General features: G+C 38.1%; 1 protein-coding gene across 3 annotated transcripts in view; it reads left to right on the top strand.

The window, feature by feature from the left end:
• The window catches only part of LOC150078920 (septin-7-like), a 510,661-nt gene that overhangs the window by 358,887 nt on the left and 128,582 nt on the right, over positions 1–23,192 (top strand). For all 3 annotated transcript variants that reach the window (XM_090382840.1, XM_090382838.1, XM_090382839.1), the window contains 2 exons: positions 6,318–6,369; positions 22,395–22,508. In XM_090382840.1, the coding sequence (XP_090238966.1) occupies positions 6,318–6,369; positions 22,395–22,508 (166 nt within the window). The remainder of the gene's footprint in view (positions 1–6,317; positions 6,370–22,394; positions 22,509–23,192) is intronic.

Here is a 23,192-nt window from a genome sequence, read left to right on the forward strand (position 1 = left end):
CCGTTTCAAAGCAGTGGCGGGTAGGTACCCCAGTGATACGAGTGACAACCCAGTTATGAAGTTTAACTTCACAATATAAAGCTTTTTACAATGGACATTGATTAGCATTCCTAATCAATGTGGTTGCCTTTCTATAAACTCTTTGTAGAAGCTCTATGTCTTTGTTTTTGGTCCATTCTTCAGACATGAATGCAATATTCCAAAATGCAGCTGCACCATTGTCTTATATAGAGGGACATTGACATCCTTCTCCCTACTTGCAGCCGACCGGGCTAGCCAGGTGGGTAAAGTGCCTGCCTGGCAACCCAAAGGTCGCGGGTTCGATTCCCGCCTCGGGCTTGGATCAAAGTACTGCAAAAACCTTGGGAGGTGCACTATGGCCACAGAAGCCGATGCGCCAACAACTACCAAACCAAACCCTACTTGCAAAGGTCCTATAAATTATAGACAGGATACCATATGCTTTCCTAGCCACCTGTTTACACTTCTTGATAAAGTTTGTATTTGAAAGTATCATAACTTCTAAGTTGTTTGTGTCCTGAACCAGTTTAACTCCTCTTTCCCATAGCTTAGCTTTTAAGTAATTTTGAACAGAAATTTGGGAATTACTTAAATCCTTTACATTTAGAATGCCATTTCATTTAGAAGCATTAAACTCAATTGCCATTTTTAAAACCATGTATGCAACTAATCCAAGTCATTTTGAAGCAACATGGCCTGGTAGCATTTTCCTTACCTTTATGTCATCAACAAACTTTGACAGCTTCCACTTTACTCCCTAGTCAGTAAAGGAAGATTAGGAATAGAAGAGCCCCAACATTCAGCCCCGAGGGACTACTTGCTATACTGGTCCACCCAAATAATGTCCATTTATGATTGCTCTCTTTCCCCTGTCTTTTAGCTAACCCCTGAACCAAAGAAGGATCTTACCAGTAATTGCAATTTGTTCTAGTGCATATAAAGTCTTTCGTGAGAAACTGTATCAAAAGCTTTGCTGAATTCAAGGTAAATTATGTTTACGTTGTTTCTTCACTAACTATTTTATGACTTTGATATAATAATTAATTTGGTCAGGCAAGGCATCCCACTCACAAATCCATCTGTGATTCATGAAGGATATCGTACTTACTGATAGGAGCCTGTAATTTTTCCACTGAAGCCAAACTTACTAGTTTATAGTTACACTCATGGCTGTAGTGGAGAGTATACACAGGTATATGCTGTATACCATCTGGATTTTTTTAGGTGAATAGCATATACCTTCTGGTTTTTGAAAGACTTGAAAAAACAAATATTATTAAAATATTTACTGAAAATTAAGAGATAAATATATTAGAATACTTAGAGTTTTATTATTTTTAATATATATGGCATATATATAAGTAAGTAAATATGCTGTGTATATATATATATATATATATATACACATATATATATACATACATACATATATATATATATATATATATATATATATACATACACACACACACAGGGTGTCTCAAAAATATTGGTACAAACGTTTAGGGGAGATAGTTGACATCTAAAGGAATGTGAATCGCATAGGAACCCATAACCGGAAACATCACAGGAAAGTAGTAGCAGAGGCACAAGAAGCAGAAATGACACAAGACAGTAATTAGTGGCAAACATTTATTTGACATAATATTAACAGTGGAGTACGAGATGGATGCATTTCATGATGTTACCACAGATGCTCGAAGGTTCCACCATGAGACGCGATGCATGCGTGACACCAACGCAGCATGGATTGGCGGACACAGTCAAACACACCTGGAGTTTCTTTGACAGTAGCAGCAGCGCAGACAAGTCTCGCCACGAAATCCATTTCCGTCTCCACAGGCGATTCATACACGATAGATTTGAGGGCCTCCCACAGAAAGAAATCAAGGCTCGATAAATCAGGTGAGCGTGGGGGCCAGGCAACGGGTCCACCACGGCCAATCCAACAATGCCCAAAATGCCTGTTCAAATTGTCACGAACAAACCATCCATAATGGGCAGGCACCCCGTCATGTTGAAACCAAATGTTGCATCTCACATTTGCTGGAACATTGTCAAGTAACCTTGGTAGAACTTGTTCAAGAAAGAGCCGATATTTAGCAGAGTTCGTGTGGGATGGTAACAGGTATGGGCCAACTAAGCAGTCACCGACCATACCTGCCCACACATTTATTGCAAAGCGATGTTGTGCCACATGGGGGCCGCATACCATGTGGGCCCTCTGCTAATCCATACACTAGGTGCACGTTTGCCAGCTCACAGTTCGTATATCGATGCATGCTCTTCGTTTGGCGACTACTGCTTGAATGAGTAAACCAGAAATTTTCCCTCTCCCGAACTGATGAACTGTGCCATGTACCGACTTACGGTGATGTTTCCGGTTATGTGTTCCTATGCGATTCACATTCCTTTAGATGTTACCTACCTCCCCTAAACGTTTGTACCAATATTTTTGAGACACCCTGTACACACACACGCACACGGGTATACACTGTATACCCTCTGGAATTCGATTAACACGTCGACTGCCGACTACGAATTAACTCATATTTGGCGGTCTGGCCCAGGACACCACCTACGAGTTAACTTGGACTGGTATGACTTGCCTTTCAGGTGCATCTACGAGTATATTTGTAGCAAATATGTGCAACTGATGGATAGTGGGCGTCTGGGATAAGAATGAAAAATCAACCACGGCGTCAGAAAACAGAAAATTTATTCACAAAAAAATATATATATATTTTATTTACAAATACATAAAGAAAAGTGTATAACTAAAATTCACATTAATATTATAGTGTTTATTTATGATATTTCTTGAAACATTCCTCTACACAAAGAGCAGGCTTTTCTTGACACACTGGACAATAATAGCGTTTCTTGGCATTTTTTATTTCTGGTACATATTCGACATGGCTTAGTTGGACATGCTTTTTTTTTTCAGTTGGTGGTATCGCCTCTAAATAATGAACGTTGCGTTCTGATCTAATCTTCTTTGGAACGTTTTGAATTTTTTCTCCAATTAAAAATATTCAATGAATATTTCTCCGAATTTTAGAGATTTTATGGTGGAACCTGTAACTTGATGGAAAAGGATTTATGCGTTATGTATGTATATATATTTCTAAAATATGCAATGGAATTTTTTTCGGCATCTGATGGTTTTTCTTAGCACTGAATAGTATGACAGCATTTGATCCGATCGATCTATGCCGGACATTCCGCTATTGTGATCCTGAATTATATTTGGCTTTATCAAAAGTTTCCCATTCCAGTTACATACCTCAACTATTTCAACAATGTGTTTGTTAGAAATAGTGAGAACTTCTCTTTTATCCCTCCACTTACAAACTACAACAGGGCCATTTTGTTTCCATGCAACTTCTCCTTTCTTCAATTTTCTCATTACCAGATCTTTTGGATTTTCTTTTCTGTTGGTGCGTAATGTTCCACATACATAAGTTTTTCTAGCAGACAACAATTTCGTCAGAGCAACAGAATTATAAAAATTGTCCAAAGCAAGTATAGCACAACTTCAGCTTTACGACCTATGTTTTGTTCAGTTTCTTCTGATTTACTGGAGTAAATTTTTATTTTCATAACAAGGCCGTTGGACTCGCACAGTTCGTAAAGTTTGATTCCGTATTTGTGCTTTTTATTTTTTATATACTGGTGGAAATTCAGTCTCCCATGCCACAACATCATCGACTCGTCAATACATACATTTTTATCCGGTACGTAATTTTTGGTCTTAACATTATTGAAATGGTTCAAAATAGGTCTTACCTTGTATAGCCTGTCAGCAGATTGTAATGAGTTATCTGCAAAGTGAAAATATTGCAGTAGCAACTGGAATCTATTTCGACTCATAAAAGATCGCCAAAACATAACATTGTAGAATGCATTTGTACTCCAGTAATGTTATATTGAAGGAAAAGAACAAGGACCCATTTGTAGCAAAAGTCCAAGAAACACTTTCATTTCTGAGATGTCAGTGTCCTTCCATTTTGACTACCTGGCATATTTTTGTGATTGTTCACATTTTCAATTTCTTGCCTAACGTATAAATTAGTTTGTTCCACTAATAATGAAAGAAATTCTTCAGAAAAATATAGCTCTACCAATTTTTGTACACTAAGTTCTGTTGTGTCCATTTTGAAACCAACGTTTTGCAGGGAATTAGGATTATCTTCAGGCTGTCAGCTGGCTTCACCTTCACTATTCTCACTTGAAATGTTAGGTTCATAGTTGTCACTATTGGAACCAGTACCGTACGGCTCATCAAAAATCTCTTCAAATTTGAATTCGCTCATATTAGCATACAGCTCAAGCTCTTCTTTGGTCAGTGGTCTTTTCTTATCCATGTTTTAGGTTTTGTTTTGTTTTGTTTTTTTTTATAAACAAGTAACAAATTACTAAGTACAAGGTAATACAAGGTAAATACACGGCACAGTCTATGTCACTACTACTACGGATTTACGCACAGCGGTGACTCATATACCGCAAATTCTACAGGTAACAATGTGTCTTGAGTTAACTCGTAGTTGGATGCCCCGAGGAATTTTCTATTACACACGCCATCTACGAGATAATTCAAGAAGCTTTTTTTAGGAGTTTTGGTGATGAATATATATTATAATTTGGGTTTTCAATAATTTAATATGCCTAACTTGAATTGGTGTCGGAGACTGGTTCACCCAAAAAAAGCCATAGCAGTCAATGTGTTAATAAGCATAGTATACTCTCTGCATACATAACATTCACAGAGTATACTTTCTGTTAATTTTACGACTACGGCACTGGTTACACTCAGTCTTTCACACCTCCTTTGTGGATTTGGCGCTCCTCCAGTCCAGGGGATCATCCCAGAGTGTAATGATGATCTCAGCATTCTGAATAGCCTGGTGCACTCACAAACAGCCCTTTTTTAATATAACAGGATACAAACCATCACTTCTTAAACCTTACCTGAAGGCAGATAAAGCTTCAGGAGTGGATAAAAAGAGTCTGTCATTTATTTTATAGCAATGCGACTCCTTGTCAGAGTTCCTCTTTTTGTTCAAATGGTCTTTCAACTATAAATATCATTGAAAATTACCCATTAAACTTTTATGCTGCTTTTCCTGGACTTTCTATGAATCTTCCACTCTGATTCAGTAAAGGACATATTTGATTTTCTCTCTTCTGTTTTTCATGTATTCAAATACAATAGAATGCTTTGCCTTCATTCTTAGTTCAATTTCTTAGTGATTTCTTGTACTAGCATTTACCTACCTCACCTGTCATTGGTTTTGTTATGTGTGCCTTTATAATACTCATATAAATTTGTACCTCTCAATAGTCCATAACTGATTTTTTGTTTTACTCAATTAAGCTCTTAATCTCCGTTGTCATTCATTTTGGCAGCTCTGTTTTGTGGAACTTCTCCACTGTTATGAATGCTTTTGTAGCCTTTACGATAAATCCCTTGAATACTTCTCATAATAAACCCATATCCAGTAGGGGTAGTTGTCTCTCCAGCTAGCTGATTTTAGGAACAGAAGGAATAATGTGAAATACCACTCCTTCAAATGTTTTCCCCCAAAATACCACAATCTCTTATAGTTCGCTCTCATAAAATTGATACCCACAACTTTCTTTTGACCTTGGAAATTTTTTTAGACACTAACTGTTTTATGAAATTATGGCCACTAGCTTGTATTAGTTCCAGTTGAGGATATTAAAGCCCCTTGTACTATCCTATTAGGATCTGCGCAACAGTCATTTTTCATGTAACTAGAAGAGCCCACTACACACGATGAATTAGTAGCACAATACTCTTATGCTACTAATTCATTAACTAGTAATTGATTTTGTCATTCTTCTTACTCACCTGATCTCTCACCATATGATTTTTTTTTCCCTGAAAATAAAACAAAATTCACAAGGACATTATTTCAGCAGTGAACAAGAGGTTACTGATACAACCCAAGATGCTTTCCAAGCTGTCCAACCAGAACAGTTCTAGGGTGGCCACCGAAAATTGTGCCAATGGTAGCAAAAGCGTTTGAGGAGAGTAGAAATGTGTAGCTGTTTAAGGGAACATAAGTACAGTACTATTTTTAAAAAGGATGTTTTCACTTAAGTGTTTTTTTTTAATCTTGAAATATTATAAAAATGAGAACACCTCTGTGAACTATATGTAGTTTATAAATTGATTTGTAAATTTACATTTCTCAATAAAGTAGGTAAAAATAACAAAGTAATTTTATTACTTTAACTGTTCCTCTTTCCCCCAATCCCTCTCTTAATAGTTGAAAACCTGGAACACTGTGATTTTCTGGCTCTAAGAAATACTCTAATAAAGTAAGTAATAAAAATATTTCTAGTATATAAGCAACTTTTATCATAATTTCATGATTATTAAAAGAAAATAATAAAAAATAAATAAAATAAAACTAATAGACAAGTTAATACAGCAAAAGTTTTGTTATCCAGCCTCCATGAATGGTTAGTACTAGTTTTGTGAGAACCATGCTATGGTTCACAAAATTTTCTAAGTACACGTAAAGTATGCATATTACACTGAAACAATGGACAGTCTATGGCACACACCTAAATCAATAGATTATCACACTTATAGCATGACTTAATACTAAACTAATAATATAGCTTAAGATTTCACTTACAAGTGTAGTCTTAAGTCCAAAGCAAGGCATATGTGCACTTACACACTGCAGATATATGAAATTGAACAGATGCCAAGTATTCCAGATAGCAAATTATTGCATAACAAAACTATTGCTGTACAGTATGTGAAAATGTCTTGGACATCTTGAAGGGGTTATTGCTAGTGGGTCACTCATACCAGGGTTGAAAAATAAGTCAGCACTTTTTTCTTTTTTTTTTTTTTTTTAATTATTTTGTTACATTAGCTAAGCAATATTTTCTGAAAATTGTCCAAAATATGTTTAGATACATAAAGGCGAACTGCTTATTGGTTGACCTGTAGTTGGGGAAAACTGAAATCTATCCTCACAAATGCTGTAAGTTACACAATTTGCATATGATTTGTATAAATGGTCAAAAATATTAAATCCTCAAGTGTTGTTAATTTTAACCGAAAAATGAATGCAGTTTTATTGGCAGAATTTGAAGTACTTTGCATTTCATTATAGCATGATAACTTGCAGAGCATATTATCAGACAAGTATTTTGATACAATATTTATGTCCATAATCATAATGGTTTTTATACCAGTTTTGCAGTTTGAAAATAGGAATATGGTGATTTTGCAGCAACTTTTCAAAATGCTTTGAATACGATATGTATTATGCCCAGTATACTCCTTTCATCTAAATTAGTTTTCTGTTCCCTGATAAATGGCAAAAGGATGAAATTGTAAAACTACTTTTCTTATTGACCAATGTACGCAGCAATGTACGCAGCTAGTGTTATGTGCCGTTATTATATAACGGCACATAACACTAGAATATATTATGGGTCTGCATGGTTGGGGACCTAGGAACGATGATGGTGACAGGCTGTTGGATTTCTGTTTACGGAACAGCTTGGTCATAGGAAACACCTGGTTCAAGAAGAGAAAGAGTCACAACCGTTGACTGACTCAACCGTATTTTGTCACAAAGTGACAAAATACAGTTGAGACAGTCAACAGGAATCCCTCCTTGACTCGTGGATAAAGAGCTACATAGATGACTAGTGGACGTCAAGGTCATTCCTAGTGGATAAAGAGCTACACAGATGACTAGTGGACGTAAAGGTCATTCCTAGTGTCTCCTTGGGTAGTGATTACAGGTTAGTTGTTGGAGTTTTAAGATTCCTTAAATTGAAGAGGATCAAAATAACAAGAAAGAGAAAACTAAGGGTGTGGAAGTTGAAAGAAGAGGAAAAGGGGCAATGTTCACAGAAGAGTTCAGGAAGGTTGTACCTAAAACAGTAGTGAACAGCGTGAAATCAGAATGGAAAGCATTCAAAGACTGTATAGTAGTAGTAATAGTAGTAGCAGTGGCATTTGATGCAAGAAAGCAAGTGTATGAGCTTATGCAGCATCAGCCAAAAAAAAAAAAAAAAAAAAAAATCATCACACCATTCCCTCCAAATGCCTGTCCAGTTCCTCCTTAAATTTATTCAACCTATCAACTTCCACAATGACAGATGGAAGTTTGTTCCAGCAATTAACCACCCGCTGGCTCAAGCCAAATTTCTGCACATCTAATCTACATCTGTCTTTTCTTAATTTGAATTTATGCCCCTTAGGTTCGTAATCTGAACAAGTGGAAGGATCCCATCAGAATTCAGCGTGCTCAACCCATTCAAGGCCTTATATACCTCAATCAGATCACCGCGCAAGTGCCTAGTCTCCAGCCACTGCAATTTGCAGAACTTAAGCCTCTCTTGGTAAGAGGATCCCTTCATTCCCCTCACCAATCTTGCCCTTCTCTGTACACGCTCAAGTAAATCTACATCCTTCCTAAAATGAGGCCTCCAGACCTGTACGCAGTACTCAAGGCGTGGCCTGACCATTGCCTTATACAGAGGGATAATCACCTCCTTTTCCCTGCTAGCAAAATTCCTATATATCATCGACAAAACCTCAAGACCCGCCCCGGCAGCCCGCCTGCACTGATCAGAAAACCCCACATCTAGGACTGACAGCAGGTTTGTGTAAGGACAAGCAATAGAAGGAGATGGAAAGAAACCCCATGGTGGAATGATAGGACAAAAGAGGCTGTGAAAATCAAGAATAGTGCATTCAGGACCTACTTTCAGAACAGAAATGATGAGAACAGAGAGATATGAAACTGTGAAGAGAGAGGCTAAGAGGATAGTTAACGAGGAGAGAAGACGGTTGGAAGAATGGAGTGAAACTCTATGAAAAGATATCAAACGGTAATAAAATGATGCTGTATGGTATGGTGAGGAATAGAAGAAGAGATGGTGAACAGAGCAAATACTTGATGGATGAGAATGAGAACCTAATAACCAAGGATGAAGAGATAAGAGAAACATGGAAGAAGTATTTTTAAAATCTGTTGAACGTGCAGCACAGCCAACAAAAGGAACAAAGACAGGTTCATCATAGAAGAGGCGGATGGAAGATAAGATAGGGAGAAAGAGCAGACAGACTTGACGTGGAATGATCTAGTGCAGGCATGGAAATACATCAAGACAGGTAAGTCTGCTGGTAGATAAATGGACAGATGCTGAACGCTACAGACGAGGCAGGGATAGCGTGGACATACAGACTGTTCCGTAAGATCTGGGATGAGAGACAGGTGCCGCGAAGGACTGGAAAGAAGGTTTGATCATCCCATTGTTCAAGAAGGGGAACAGAAAAATGTGTACTATCCAATTATAGAGGCATCACACTGACATCACATGTGACTAAGCTGTATGAGAGAGTGTTAGAGCAGAAGATAATAGGAATGATTGAAAATAGGATGGCCGAGGAACAGTATGGCTTTAGGCCTGGCAGATCAAGGGTGGATCTAATTTTCTGTATCAGGCAACTGATGGAAAAGTGTTATAAGCACAGTAAAGAATTATTGATGGCATTTTTGGATATAAAGAAAGTGTTTTATGCTGTAAAGAGAAAGTGTGGGAGGTTTTTAGAAACCTGGGAATAGAGGAACATCTTGTTTTTTGGAGGTGCCTCCATAGCCAGGTGGGCAGGAGCACCAGTGCATAGCACACACTTCTTGATTAGACCGGGGTTCGGGCCCGTGACCACCACATACGGAGGATGCGGAAAGGTCAGGGAACGACCACCGCATATCCCCGGAGCAATATGGCCTTAGTTGCTAATGCTCCTAAAAACCAAATAAACAAACAAAACAACAATCTTGTGTTTTGTTTTTCTTTGTTAGTTGGCGGTGCATCGGCTTCTGTGGCCATATTGCACCTCCCAAGGTTTTTGCAGTACTTTGATCCAAGCCCGAGGCGGGATTCAAACCCACAGCCTTTGGGTTGCCAGGCAGACACTTCACCCACCTGGCTAGCCCGGTCGGCAGAACATCTTGCGGAGAGAATTGAGAATATGTGCACCAATATAGTGAGCAAAGTAAGAACAGTGATGGGGTTGACAGAGAGCTTCAAAATAACATCAGGTTTGAGGCAAGGAGGCGTCCTGTCACTGATACTATTCATAGCTGTCATGAATGATGTGTAGTGCGGAGTGGTCGAACAACTTGGACAGGACCAGATGAAAGTCATGCTCTTTGCAGATGACCTCTGCGTATGGGGAGATAGTGGGAAACAAGTGCAATGGCAAGTTGATATATGGGCCAGTATGGCCAATGAATTTGGACTGGTTTTCAGTCAGGAGAAGAATAAAGTAATTGTTTTAAAGAGTAGTGGCGAGCTTGACGGATACATTACAATGGAAGGGAAAGAGCTAAAAACACAACTCCAACTGGCTTCCATTTTCTAGTCACACAGACCCAGCTGGTTGGGATGCTAAGGCTTTTGCAATTGCTAATGACCTCGCACAGATTGTTCATTTACTACCAGAATACCGGACAATTCTAACCATACAGCCAACATGCTTGATCTTTTTCTCACAAACAACCCTCCTAAGTACAGGGTCGAAGTGAGTGGTCCTTTTGGCACCTCAGATCACTACTTGGTGATTGTCTCTTCTCCAATAGAGCCTTTATCTCATGGCTATTCCCAACCTCGTGTTGTTTGGCATTACAAGAATGCAAAATGGGATGACCTGCGATATTTCTTTCCTCCTTTTTCCTTGGTCAGATTACTGTTTAAAAACTTCTGATGTTAACCAGATCGTGTCAGCAAAATTATTCTTGTAGGAATGGAATCCTTTATTTCACACTCCACTTTAAAATTTCGTCCTTTATTTAAATCTTGGTTTTCCAATAAATGTGCTAAGGCTGTTCAAGCGAAGAATGTTGCATATTGTAATTGGCTTGTTTCCAATTCTTCAGTTTCATTTTCTATCTACACCAAAACTCGCAACAATTGTAAAGCAGTTATTAATCAGTCCAAACTAGATTTTGAACAGGCTAAGAAAAGAAAACTTGCTTCTTGCCCTAATGGTAGCCGAGCATTCTGGTCTCTTGCCAAAGCTATTGGCCATAACTTTTGCTCATCTCTGCTACTACTTCTGTCAAAACCAGATGGTTCTGTTGTCACTTCAGCCAAGGATAAAGCTGACTTGCTAGCATCCCATTTTTCTTCCAACTCATGTATTAATGATCTTGGTAAAACACCTCCCACCATTCCCAACATGTTCCATTCAATGCCTCCTGTGGTCTTTCGTCAAAAGGATGTCAGAAGGATATTGACAAATCTTGATGCTAAGAAAGCTCCAGGTCCCAATGGTATTTCTCCACTTGTTCTCAAAACCTGTTCTCCTGAACTTACTCCTATTCTTTGCCGCCTTTTTTCACTTTCTTATTCCAAAGATGTTTTTCCTTCTGCTTGGAAATTTGCTCATATCCAGCCAGTTCCTAAACAGGGTGACAAATCTCTTCCATCGAATAATCGTCCCATTGCAATTACTTCTACTCTTTCTAAAGTAATGGAGAAAAAATCAGTTAACTGCCAGCTCTTAATCTAACTAGAAACCTTCCGTCTGATCAACAATTGCCAGTATGGATTCTGTCAGTGTCAATCCATTGGTGATATTCTGGCTTACGTTACCCATTTATGGACAAATTCAATGGAACAGTTTGGTGAAACACAAGGTGTTCTTGACATCTCAAAGGCTTTCAAATGTGTTTGGCATAAAGGTCTTCTAAACAATCTTCCATCTTATGGTTTGCCAACTGTCCTTTGTAATTGGTTATCCAGTTTTCTCTCTGACCGCTCACTGAGAGTGATGGTAGATGGCTCTCTGTCTTTTAACTTCTCCACTAATGCTGGTGTCCCCCAAGGTTCAGTTCTTTCCCCCACTCTTTTCCTCTTGTATATTAATAACTTTCTTCCACTGACTGGAAATCCTATCCATAGTTTTTCCGATGATAGCACATTGCATTCCACTTTCCATTTTGACAAACCTTGCCCTGCTCAATCAGCTTCAACTTCTCGAATATCCACTACCAATTCCTTAAATGCCAATCTCCAGGTAATTCTCTAGTGGGGCAAAGACAACTTGGGGGACACTCCGATTTCTAGGCAAGATGATATATCTATCTCTTTTGGGAATTACCCTGACTTCTAATCTCTCTTGGCACAAGCACATTACAAATATTGCTTCCTCTGCATCTAAAAAACTTTGTTTTCTCTTTCGCTCTCGGCATTACTTTTCTTCCAAACAGCTGTTCACTCTGTACAGATCGCAGATCCACCCCACCACGGAATATTTTTCCCACATCTGGGCGGTGCCCCGAAAACCTCTCTCAGGCCTCTAGATTCCATTCAGAAGAGGGCAATTAGGTAATTAATGACTCTTCTCTAACAGAGTCTCTCCGCTCTCTGTCTCATAGATGTACTGTTTCTGCTGCATGCCTTTTCTACAGATACTTCCAGGCGCCTCCGTAGCCAGGTGGACAGGAGCAGCAGTGCGTAGTACATGCTTCCTGGTTAGACCAGGGTTCGAGCCCATGACCACCAAATATGGAGAATGCGGAAAGGTCAGGGAATGACCACCGCTTATCCCCACAGCAATATGGCCTTAGTTGCTAATGCTCCTAAAAACCAAATAACAATAACAAACAGATACTTCCATGGGAACTGTTCTTCAGAATTGGCTTCTATAATTCCTGCCCTCTCTTTCAAAACAGTCTGAACACGTGCCACCACTAGCCAACATCCATTTACTGTCCAACTCCAAACTCACAGAACCAATTTTTCATCTTCCTCGTTTATTTATTCATCAGCCATTTTCCGGAACAACCTTCCTTCATATGTATTTCCTGAAAATTACACTCTACAGAAGTTAGTCTAATGTCAACAGATATCATCTTTCATCTTCTCAATTTCTAACCCAGGCACGTTACTAAGTAGTATAGGTTTTAGTATCTCTCGTGCTTGGAGTTTTCGTAAAAAAAAAACTAATCTAGTAAGCTATTTTGATGTAGTTTATTAGGATTTTAGCAAGTCATTTGAGTCAGTCTCTCATGGGAGGTTACTGTATAAGTTTGAACATACTGGGATTACTGGTAAGGTTCTAAGATTCTAAGATGGATCATAAGGAGTGGCTATAGGGCAAATAGATCACAAGGGGTGGCTGTAGGGTAATGGATATTCTTCAGATTGGTGTAACATCATGGGTGGAATGCCCCAAAGATCGGTTCTTGGACCAATGTTGTTCCTGATTTTTATAAATTACGTAAATGAAGGGACAAAGGATGCGATGTCAAAATTTGCAGACAATGTATACTGGGTGGGGTTGAATTAAAAGCAGTAGAGGAAGATAGGGATTTGGGAGTTACAATATGAGCAGACATGAAGTTTTCTGAGTATAAAGAGACAGCCAGCAAAGCCCATGGTGGCCTAGCAATGATTTAACAAACAGTGTCCTGTAAAGATATGGTCATAATCACACTGTATAAGACCATTTTTGGAATACTGTGTGGAGTTGCATCATCTGTAACAAAGACGTTGAACTTCTTGAAAGTGTTAAAAGACTGGTAACTCAGTGAGATCAGCAAAAGGGCAACCATATGAGGAAAGACTTTCACTGTTTTAAAGAATTCCAACACTAGGGTCCATAAATTCAAATTACAGGGGAAAAGATTTAAACTAAATCGTAGAAAGTTTCGTTTTTAGCCAGTGAGTTATAGATTACTGGAACAAGTTGTTTTTGCATGTAGTTGATGCTGAAAGTTTGAAGAAATTCAAAGGTCAACCTATTTGAGGAGGGAAGCACTTTTTTTTTTTTTTTTTTTGTCCAGTGCCACAAAAGCCTGTGGCTTTCTTTTTAATATATGGCTAATATTAATATGCTTTGAATGTTTCTCTAACCCTTTGGTTCATCATTTGAAACACATGTATTTATTGGCATGAAAGCAACTTGTATATTGCCCTCCAGGTCTTCAATGTTAACAGGATAAGCAAAGCCCTATTGTTGAGATTTTGTTGCTTACAATAATTCTTGACAAAGGGAAAGAAAAAAGCTTGTTTTTATTTTTAAGATTTAAACTTCAGCATTATATTGAAACAATGTAAATTAGAGACTGCCTGTATCTTCAACTATCTGTTTAAGGCCCTTTTCTGTAATAATGAAGTCAGTTATGCTATCCTTGTTTGACCACATCAATATGATGCAAATTAAAAAAAAAAAAAAAAAAAAACAATTCAAAGAAATGCAATAAAATATAGTCACCAACTGTACACACCAGCAATTTGAAGGTACTGTGGTGAAATATAGTATAAAGTATTGTAATATTGAAAAAGGCTGAAATAGTAGAGTGCAGCAAGTGGAATGCAAAGTTGGTGTCCAGATCCACTGAAATAATGCTCAGAAAAACAAGACTAATGAAGAGTGAAGAATTTTTTTTTATTTTTGATGACTCCAAATATGAGAGTTATAGAACTGATAGTACTTTAGTGCTGTTAGTTGAGAACACAGAAAACAATTGTTGACACTGGACTTAAACATCTGTGTACTGTAAATTTTTCAGAAATGCATGTGAAAGAAGAACAGAAGTAGAAGAGTTAAATGAAGAGGAAAAGTTAGTTCTGTGAATTTGTAATTGAATAGTGAAAGCATGTTGACTAGTTGAGGTATGTATTTGGACACTGGTTTAGAAGAGGAGGTGGATTTTCAGAAGCACAGTAGGGAAATGAAAATATCTAAAAAAAAGGCATGCAACAGAAACTAAATGTCTATAAATGAGATTGAAGAGAGTTGGTAAAAGATGGGTCATTTATTAACCTGACTGCCCTCTTTTGGATAGAGCCTAAGATTTTTATTGCATTATCTCAGATATGAGAACAGTATTTCATGGTGGAATGGATTTTAGATTTGTAAAGGGTCAGTAGCTGTATAGAAGAGAGTAACACTGAGAACAAAAATAAAAGCTAGTTTTTTTGAGTTAGAGGAAGCAGTGTTTAAAATATACTTATGTCAAGGAAGTTAGGAATCAGGGTTATCCTTGATAGTGATATGTGATCTTGTTCGGAAAACTGAGTGTTATCAAAGATGAGCTCTGGAGCAGCAGTCTCTTTTTTATGAGAAATAGACAGGACTCATGGTAGACATTTGAGAAGTTTGAGCAGTTTATTCAGAGTAGGTCTTTTCAGACTAGAAGGTGGAATGTAGTGTGCTGCAGTTGGCAAAACTGTGGACAGGATTTTCAGTGAGCAGAGAATGGTTACTAATATACAGAAGAAAAAGAGCAAGAGAAACAGAAATTCAACATTAGTTGAGATATTAGAGCCATCTATCATCATCCACAATGAGTGGTTATAGGAAACTGGCCACCAAATTGCAAAAAGCAGATGCACAACTGTAAGATGGAAGGTTATTTGGAAGAGACTATTATGTTAAACTTGATCAAAAGCCTTATAAATATCAAGAGCAATTGCAATTCCTTGAGTTTCTCTGAACTTTTCTGTAGAATTTGTCTAGAGATAAGTAACATAAGCCAAGATGCCACATGTTCGACACTAAAGGCATCCATATTGGCAGTCATTGATCAAGTGGAAAATTTCAATTAGTGTAAAAGCTGGTGGCTGATGAATATTTTCTCTCATTGAGGTAAAAACAATTGGGATGATAATTGGAAGTGAGGGAGGGTGGGATTTGTTGCCCTTTTTAGGACTTTACTAGATATGAGCAAATTTCCATACAGACTAACCAAAGGAGTGTAAAAAAGTGACGCAAAAGAGGAGTAAGCCCAAGAGCAAGAGTTTTGAGAAAAGGTGAAGAAATGCCATCAGGATTCACAGACTTCATAGATTCAATACTGTTCGGGATTTTTATGTCCTGTGAAAAATCTCAAGTGGCATTGAGCAGAATGTGTTTGGTATGGTAGAAAGTGATTTAGTAGGATGCTAATAAATCAGCTTGATCTTTAGATGTGGATGCAACAGAACCATTAGGATACATCAGAGGTGGAAGTATTAGTTTTAGTCAAAGACCATAATGCTTTACTACCATTTGGAAAATTAGCAAATTTTCCTTCTCTTAGCATGTTCAAAATTTAAACTGAGTTGGATTGAATAATACTTTTATTTTAAACTGCTGCTAGTTTTAGTGAAAACAGAAATTTTATACTGTAAATTTGGATAAAAACCAGTTAGAATATTCTGTATTCTTATATTTGAACAGCTTATAATTTCACTGGCATGATTTGAATAATTATTAGAATCAGATTTAAAACAGTAGTCCAACCAAGGAAAGAGGAATTGAAATTATGCAGATAATCCCATTTCACATTTCTGTAATGCCAAACAACGAGTGGCTGGGGATGGCCATATGGGAAGTTGTAGAGCCTCTGCGATATGGGCTTAAAAATATTTATATCCGAATCAAATATGATGTTAATCTTATGAAATTATTTGACAGCAGTTAGTGTGAATTGTTTTGAAAAGTCAGTAATTGCCTTTGTCAATAATTCAAATAGTTCTAATAACTAAAACTCAAATTGGCTGATTATATATTTCAGATTTATCTCAATTTTAAACAAAGAATAGTATCAATATGGACCAGTGGTGTCCAACCTTTTCCCGTATGGGGCCCATATTCAAAGTTAGATTTGTTTTGCAGGCCGCACCGAGTGATTCGAGAAAAATTAGTTTTTTTTTTTTTTTTTTTTTTTTATGAGAACCCCAAACACGAGAGGTATTATAACCTATAGTACTTAGTACCGTGCTTGGGTTGGAGGTTGAGAAGACGAAAGAAGATATTTGTTGATATTGGACTTGAACTTCTGTAGATTGTAATTTTCAGGAAATACGTATGAAGGAAGGTTGTTCCAGAAAACGGCAGTTGAATGAATAAATAAGGAAGATGAAAAGTTGGTTCTGTGGGTTTGAAGTTGGACAGTAAATGGATGTTGGCTGGTGGCGGCACGTGTTCGGACTGTTTTGAAAGAGAGAGCGGGAATTATAGAAGCCAATTCTGAAGAACAGTGCCCATGGAAGTATCTGTAAAAGAAGCATGCAGCAGAAACAGTGCATCTATGAGAAAGCGAGTGGAGAGACTCTGTTAGAGATGAATCATTAATTAACCTAACTGCCCTCTTCTGAATGGAATCAAGAAGCCTGAGAGAGGTTTTGGGGGCACCACCCCAGATGTGGGAACAATATTCCATGGCAGGGCGGATTTTCGATTTATACAGAGTGAGCAGCTGTTTGGGAGAAAAGTAACGCCGAGAGCGAAAGAGAAAACCAAGTTTTTTAGATGCAGAGGAAGCAATATTTGTAATGTGCTTGTGCCAAGAGAGATTAGAAGTCAGGGTAATCCCCAAAAGAGATATATCATTTTGCCTAGAAATCGGAGTGTCACTAAAGATAAGCATAGGAGCAGAAGAATCCTTTTTGCGAGATATAAGACAAGATTGAGTTTTAGAAGGGTTGAAATCAACTAAGTTGTCTTTGCCCCACTGGAGAATTACCTGAAGATTGGCATTTAAGGAATTGGCAGCAGATTTTCGAGAACTTGAAGCTGATTGAGCTGGACAAGTTTTCTCAAAATGGAAAGCTGAATGCAATGTGCTATCATCGGCAAAACTATGGATAGGATTTCCAGTCAATGGGAGAAGGTCATTGATATACAAGAGGAAAAGAGTGGGGGAAAGAACTGAACCTTGGGGGACACCGGCATTAGTGGAGAAGTTAGAAGACAGAGAGCCATCTACCATCACCCTCAGTGAGCAATCAGAGAGAAAACTGGATAACCAATTACTAAAACCAGTTGGCAAACCATAAGATGGAAGCTTGTTTAGAAGACCTTTATGCCAAACACGATCAAAAGCCTTTGAGATGTCAAGAGCAACTACTTGTGTTTCACCGAACCTTTCCATTGAATTAGTCCATAAATGGGTAACATAAGCCAGAATATCACCATTGGATCGACACTGACGGAATCCATACTGGCGATCGTTGATCAGACGGAAGGTTTCTAGGTAGTTTAAGAGTTGGCGGTTAATTGATTCTCCATTACTTTAGAAAGAGTAGAAGTAATTGCAATGGGTCGATAATTGGATGGGAGGGATTTGTCACCCTTTTTAGGAACTGGCTGGATATGAGCAAATTTCCAAGCAGAAGGAAAAACACCTTTGGAATAAGCAAGTGAAAAAAGGCGGCAAAGAATAGGAGTAAGTTCAGGAGCACAGGTTTTGAGAACAAGTGGAGAAATACCATCAGGACCTGGAGCTTTCTTAGCATCAAGATTCATCAAAATCCTACTGATATCCTTTTGACGGAAGACCACAGGAGGCATTGAATGGAGCGTGTTAGGAATGGTGGGAGGTGTTTTACCAAGATCATTAATACATGAGCTGGAAGAAAAATGGGATGCTAGCAGGTCAGCTTTATCCTTGGCTGAAGTGACAACAGAACCATCTGGTTTGGACAGAGGTGGGAGCAGAGATGGGCAAAAGTTACGGCCAATAGCTTTGGCAAGAGACCAGAATGCTCGGCTACCATTAGGACAAGAAGCAAGTTTTCTACTCTTAGCCTGTTCAAACTCTAGTTTGGACTGATTAATAACTGCTTTACAATTGTTGCGAGCTTTGGTGTAGGCAGAAAATGAAACTGAAGAATTAGAAACAAACCAATTACGATATGCAACGTTCTTCTCTTGGACAGCCTTAGCACATTTATTGGAAAACCAAGGTTTAGATAAAGGACGAGATTTTAAAGTGGAGTGTGGGATAAAGGATTCCATTCCTGCAAAAATAATTTCACTGACACGATCTGAGCAAACGTTGACATCAGAAGTTTTGAAACAGTAATCAGACCAAGGAAAAGAAGAAAAGAAGTCACGCAGGTCATCCCATTTTGCATTCTTGTAATGCCAAACAATACGAGGTTGGGAATAGCCATGAGATAAAGGTTCCATTGGAGAAGAGACAATCACCAAGTTGTGATCTGAAGTGCCTAAATTACCTCTCACTTCAACCTTGTACTTAGAACGGTTGTTTGTGAGAAAAAGATCAAGCGTATTGGCTGTATGATTAGGATTGTCCGGTATTCTTGTAGGTAAATGAACAATCTGTGCTAGGTCATTAGTAATTGCAAAAGCCTCAGCATCTCGACCTGCTGGGTCGGTGTGACTAGAAAACGGAAGCCAGCTGGAGTTGTGAACGTTAAAATCACCAAGGAAAATTACCTCACTGTTAGGAAAGTTGGATTGGAGAAAGTCAAGTTGCAAAGAGAGGATGTCAAAGAGCTCCAAGTGATTAGTGGAGTTGGGAGAACGGTAGAGACAACAGATGAATTTTACACAATGAGGTAGAGAGATTTTAAGCCAAAGAAGATCAAAGAGAGGAGATTCCAAATTGCCAAGTCTCTGACAGGGAATATCAGAACGGACATATGCACAAGTACCACCTTTGAGGCGAAAACAATCATACAGCAAATAATTTGGACATCTGAGATGAGCAGTAGTTGAATCAACTGATAACTGAGATTCAGTCAGAAAAAGTACATGGGGTTTGGAAGACTGCAAGTGGAAATGGACATCGTTGAGATTAGAATTGAGACCACGTATATTTGTGAAATGAATTAGGAAGTCCTTGGGAGGTTTAGATCTTTTTGCAGATAAGCTTGCTCTATTATTTTGACAATTCATGATGTATTCAATAGTAAGAAAAAGTGGGTGGGACATGCTGTATGAAGTAATGAAATTTTTTGGATATGGCGTACATGTGGTAAGAATATACCCAGATCCTTGACATAACGTGGCCTCGACAATGCTCCCCACATACACACTACTCGGACTCCCTCCAGTCACTATCTGGCAGAGTAGAGGTAGCAAGATTATACACTAGCTGATCCGGAAGCTTCCTAGAGAGTTACCAATAGGTTCAGTCCGGTGTACTAACTAGCGGCCGGCCTGCGAACACCGTTTTAGAGCTGTACCCTCGAAATGTAAGAAATATTGGATCTCGCCACGACATTCATCATAACCTCAAAAATCATCAATCATACTGCATGATGGAAGAGATAGGGAAGGGTTGGCCGGAACTTAGCTCTAGAGACTAAACATGGGTTCCACCACTTCAAGCCTCCAATAAGCAAAGTGGTGGTATTTCACCGGTTGATGAGAGTCATCTACCACCTAGTACTGCCTGGTAACATAGAGGGGCGGCGTTCCTCCATGTGGTGTGGGCGCCACACCTCGACCCCTGCTTACGTTGGTTCACACCTGGGTGGTCACCCACCATGTACTTGTGCATGAAGGTTATACCCAGGATTACTAACAGTCCCACCATCGTGAAGGTGCAAGCAGAGGATTTGGCTGTCATAGACCGTCCGGACTTCGCCGAAATTGGGTCCACTTTGACTTGAGTGTCACCCGATTATCAGTTCCATCAGTGTTTTAGACTCCCAGGTAGCAAGAACAGCTTGTCTGGCATATCTGAGAGAATGTCTGTGACAACCTCAAGGACCAAAGTGCTGTATGCTGTATTTTCCATATCTTGTTACGTGTAAAAGAAAGTCTCTATTTTCATAATACCATTTTTTATTTTCAGGCTACATAATATGTATATATTATATAAAAAATGCAAATTCCAATACTTTTATGTGCAACAAATAAAGAAAGGCTCGTCACAACAGTCAAACTCATGACCAGTCTTATCTCCTCCCCCCTCCTTCTTCTGGGACAACTGTGCATGGACGATCCCAGTGGCACGGCTACAAGCAACTCCCAGCTATGCCCTTTTGCAAAGATGCCTCCATCTGTCAGACCAGTTTCTTCTTCAACAGATGCTATCTCGAGTCCAGGACTTAGATGTCTACTTCATCGAGTTCTGTTGAGATTGACAATATAGGAAAAGAATACTTTAATTGGTTTTATTAAGAATATACACTCTTAATCCAACCAATTATATGCATATTTATGCACTTAAATGTATATCCTATAGTATGTATTTTGAAACAAATGGTTGTACACTCATTTAGTGTTCTGTATATGTAGTATACTCAAATCATTTCTCCATTTTCCTGTACTCTATTTCACTTATTTATTATGCTATTATTTATTTATGTATCTTTGGCTTATTGAGGCAATAATGTCTCTATAGTACATTGTTAACCGCTGGCCACCGCGCCGTGACAGCCTGTTACAACTACTATTATGTAAATTATCATTCTAAGCATTGCAATAAAGATTCTTCTTCTTCTTAAAAATCTATATCAGTGATTTATTTTTTAGATTTTATTAAAATTATAAAAATACGGCTTCCTCTTTGTTTTTTTTTTAAATACAGTCCATTCCGGGGGGGGGGGGGGGAGGCTGTTGTCACACTGCTAGTGACCATTTTAAATTACTCTTCAAGTTATCAGCAATTGAAATAGCCCTTGAGTTCATTATAAATAGCGATTACCAAAGGTATATGATTTATTGTGATTCATTGAGATTGTTACAGGCTCTACTATCCACGAGGTACAACTCTCATCCGGTCCTGTCCCAGATGCGGCAGATGCTTTGTTCTGTCGTTGAATCAGAATTTGACATCCGCTTCTGCTGGATTCCAAGCCACATTGGGATCCAAGGAAAATTAATTAGCTGATGCTGCTGCCAAATCAGCCATTTCCCTGGATAATCATTGCCTGTCAGTCCCCTATATTGACTACAGGCAAATAATACGCTCTGACTTATATTCCCAATGACAAGACTCTTGGCACAGACAGACTGCAAATAAACTACATCATATGAAGCCTGCAATTGTGCATTGGCAGTCCAGTCTTTAACCAGGGTCCAAAGAGAGGAAGTTGTTCTTGCTCGGCTCCACATAGGTCATAGCCATCTAACACACTCCTTTTTGCTGAGGGCGGATGGCCCACCTATGTGTGTGTGTGATGTGTAATGTTATTTTAACTGTTTGTCCTATTTTTATTGAATGCCCTATCTTTAGAGAAACATTTTTTAGAACTTTTAATAATCTGGCTGAACCATTTACACTCAGTCAGATTTTAGGTGACAGAGAAAACATGTCTGGCGTTTTTAACTTTTTACAATCGATCAATTTATATACAAAGGTTTAAGTTTGTATGTTATGCCTTTTATATAACCTTTGTATAATATTTACCTTTTTGATATGGTAGCCCGTTTTTAGGCTGACCAATATTTTTTGTATTAGTTTTATTTTTTGATTTGGTGCATTATGGCCCCAGCTGCCAATGCACCATTAAAAACCAAACCATCATCATCAAGTAATCAGAGATTTATATTTAGTAGTAGTTCATATTTCAGTGGATGTACTTAATATGTAATTTCTCATTTCTAGAACTCATATGCAAGACCTAAAAGATGTCACAAATAATGTTCATTATGAAAACTATAGATGTAGGAAACTTGCAGGTGTTGGTACTGATGGAAAGCCTTCAAGGATATCAAACAAGTAGGTGTTTTTTTTAATAAATTAAATATGTAATTCTGAATAAAAATTTTCATTCCAAAGAGTATTGAAACATATGCTCCTACTTTTCTACCTGAAAAAAGCTTTAAAATAATCAGCAACAACTGCATTGCATTGTCTTTTTTCTACAATGCAGATTTAATATTTTAACAATAGTTTATAACTTGTAACAGAAATCTATGGAAAAAAGTGCATTTAAGCTGAAACTTTGTCCTTCCCTCCCATGATTATATAGTGGTTGTGCTGCTCATCATTTATTTGAGAAGGTATAGGTTAAAATCCTGTTGACTTGGAACTTTCTGAAAGACCTTTATACTCAGGATAGTAGTTAGTCCTAGGCTTAATGATAGGATTTCCCCATGTAAGAAATTACAGGTTTTTCATCCTGAGAAAATGCAGATTAGTCTACATTTCTGCAAACATAATACACAACTTTTATTTATTGTTGTTTTTGAACTAGGGCTTACAATACCAAGATTCTGGGATCCCACATACCAGGATACCAGTCATTTTTTTCCAGTATTCAAATCCCGGTATTGATACAGAAATACCGGTTTTTCGGTACTAATTTAAAAAATAATTATCAATGATTTATTCACATAAAGGTTATAAAGTCGACAACAATAAATCATTAATACTGCTGAATTTGCAAATGAGGGATTGTTA

This window comes from Mastigoproctus giganteus, chromosome 10 (genome assembly GCF_048544385.1).
Source record: "Mastigoproctus giganteus isolate SK-2022 chromosome 10, ASM4854438v1, whole genome shotgun sequence".
Taxonomy (NCBI): domain Eukaryota; kingdom Metazoa; phylum Arthropoda; class Arachnida; order Uropygi; family Thelyphonidae; genus Mastigoproctus; species Mastigoproctus giganteus.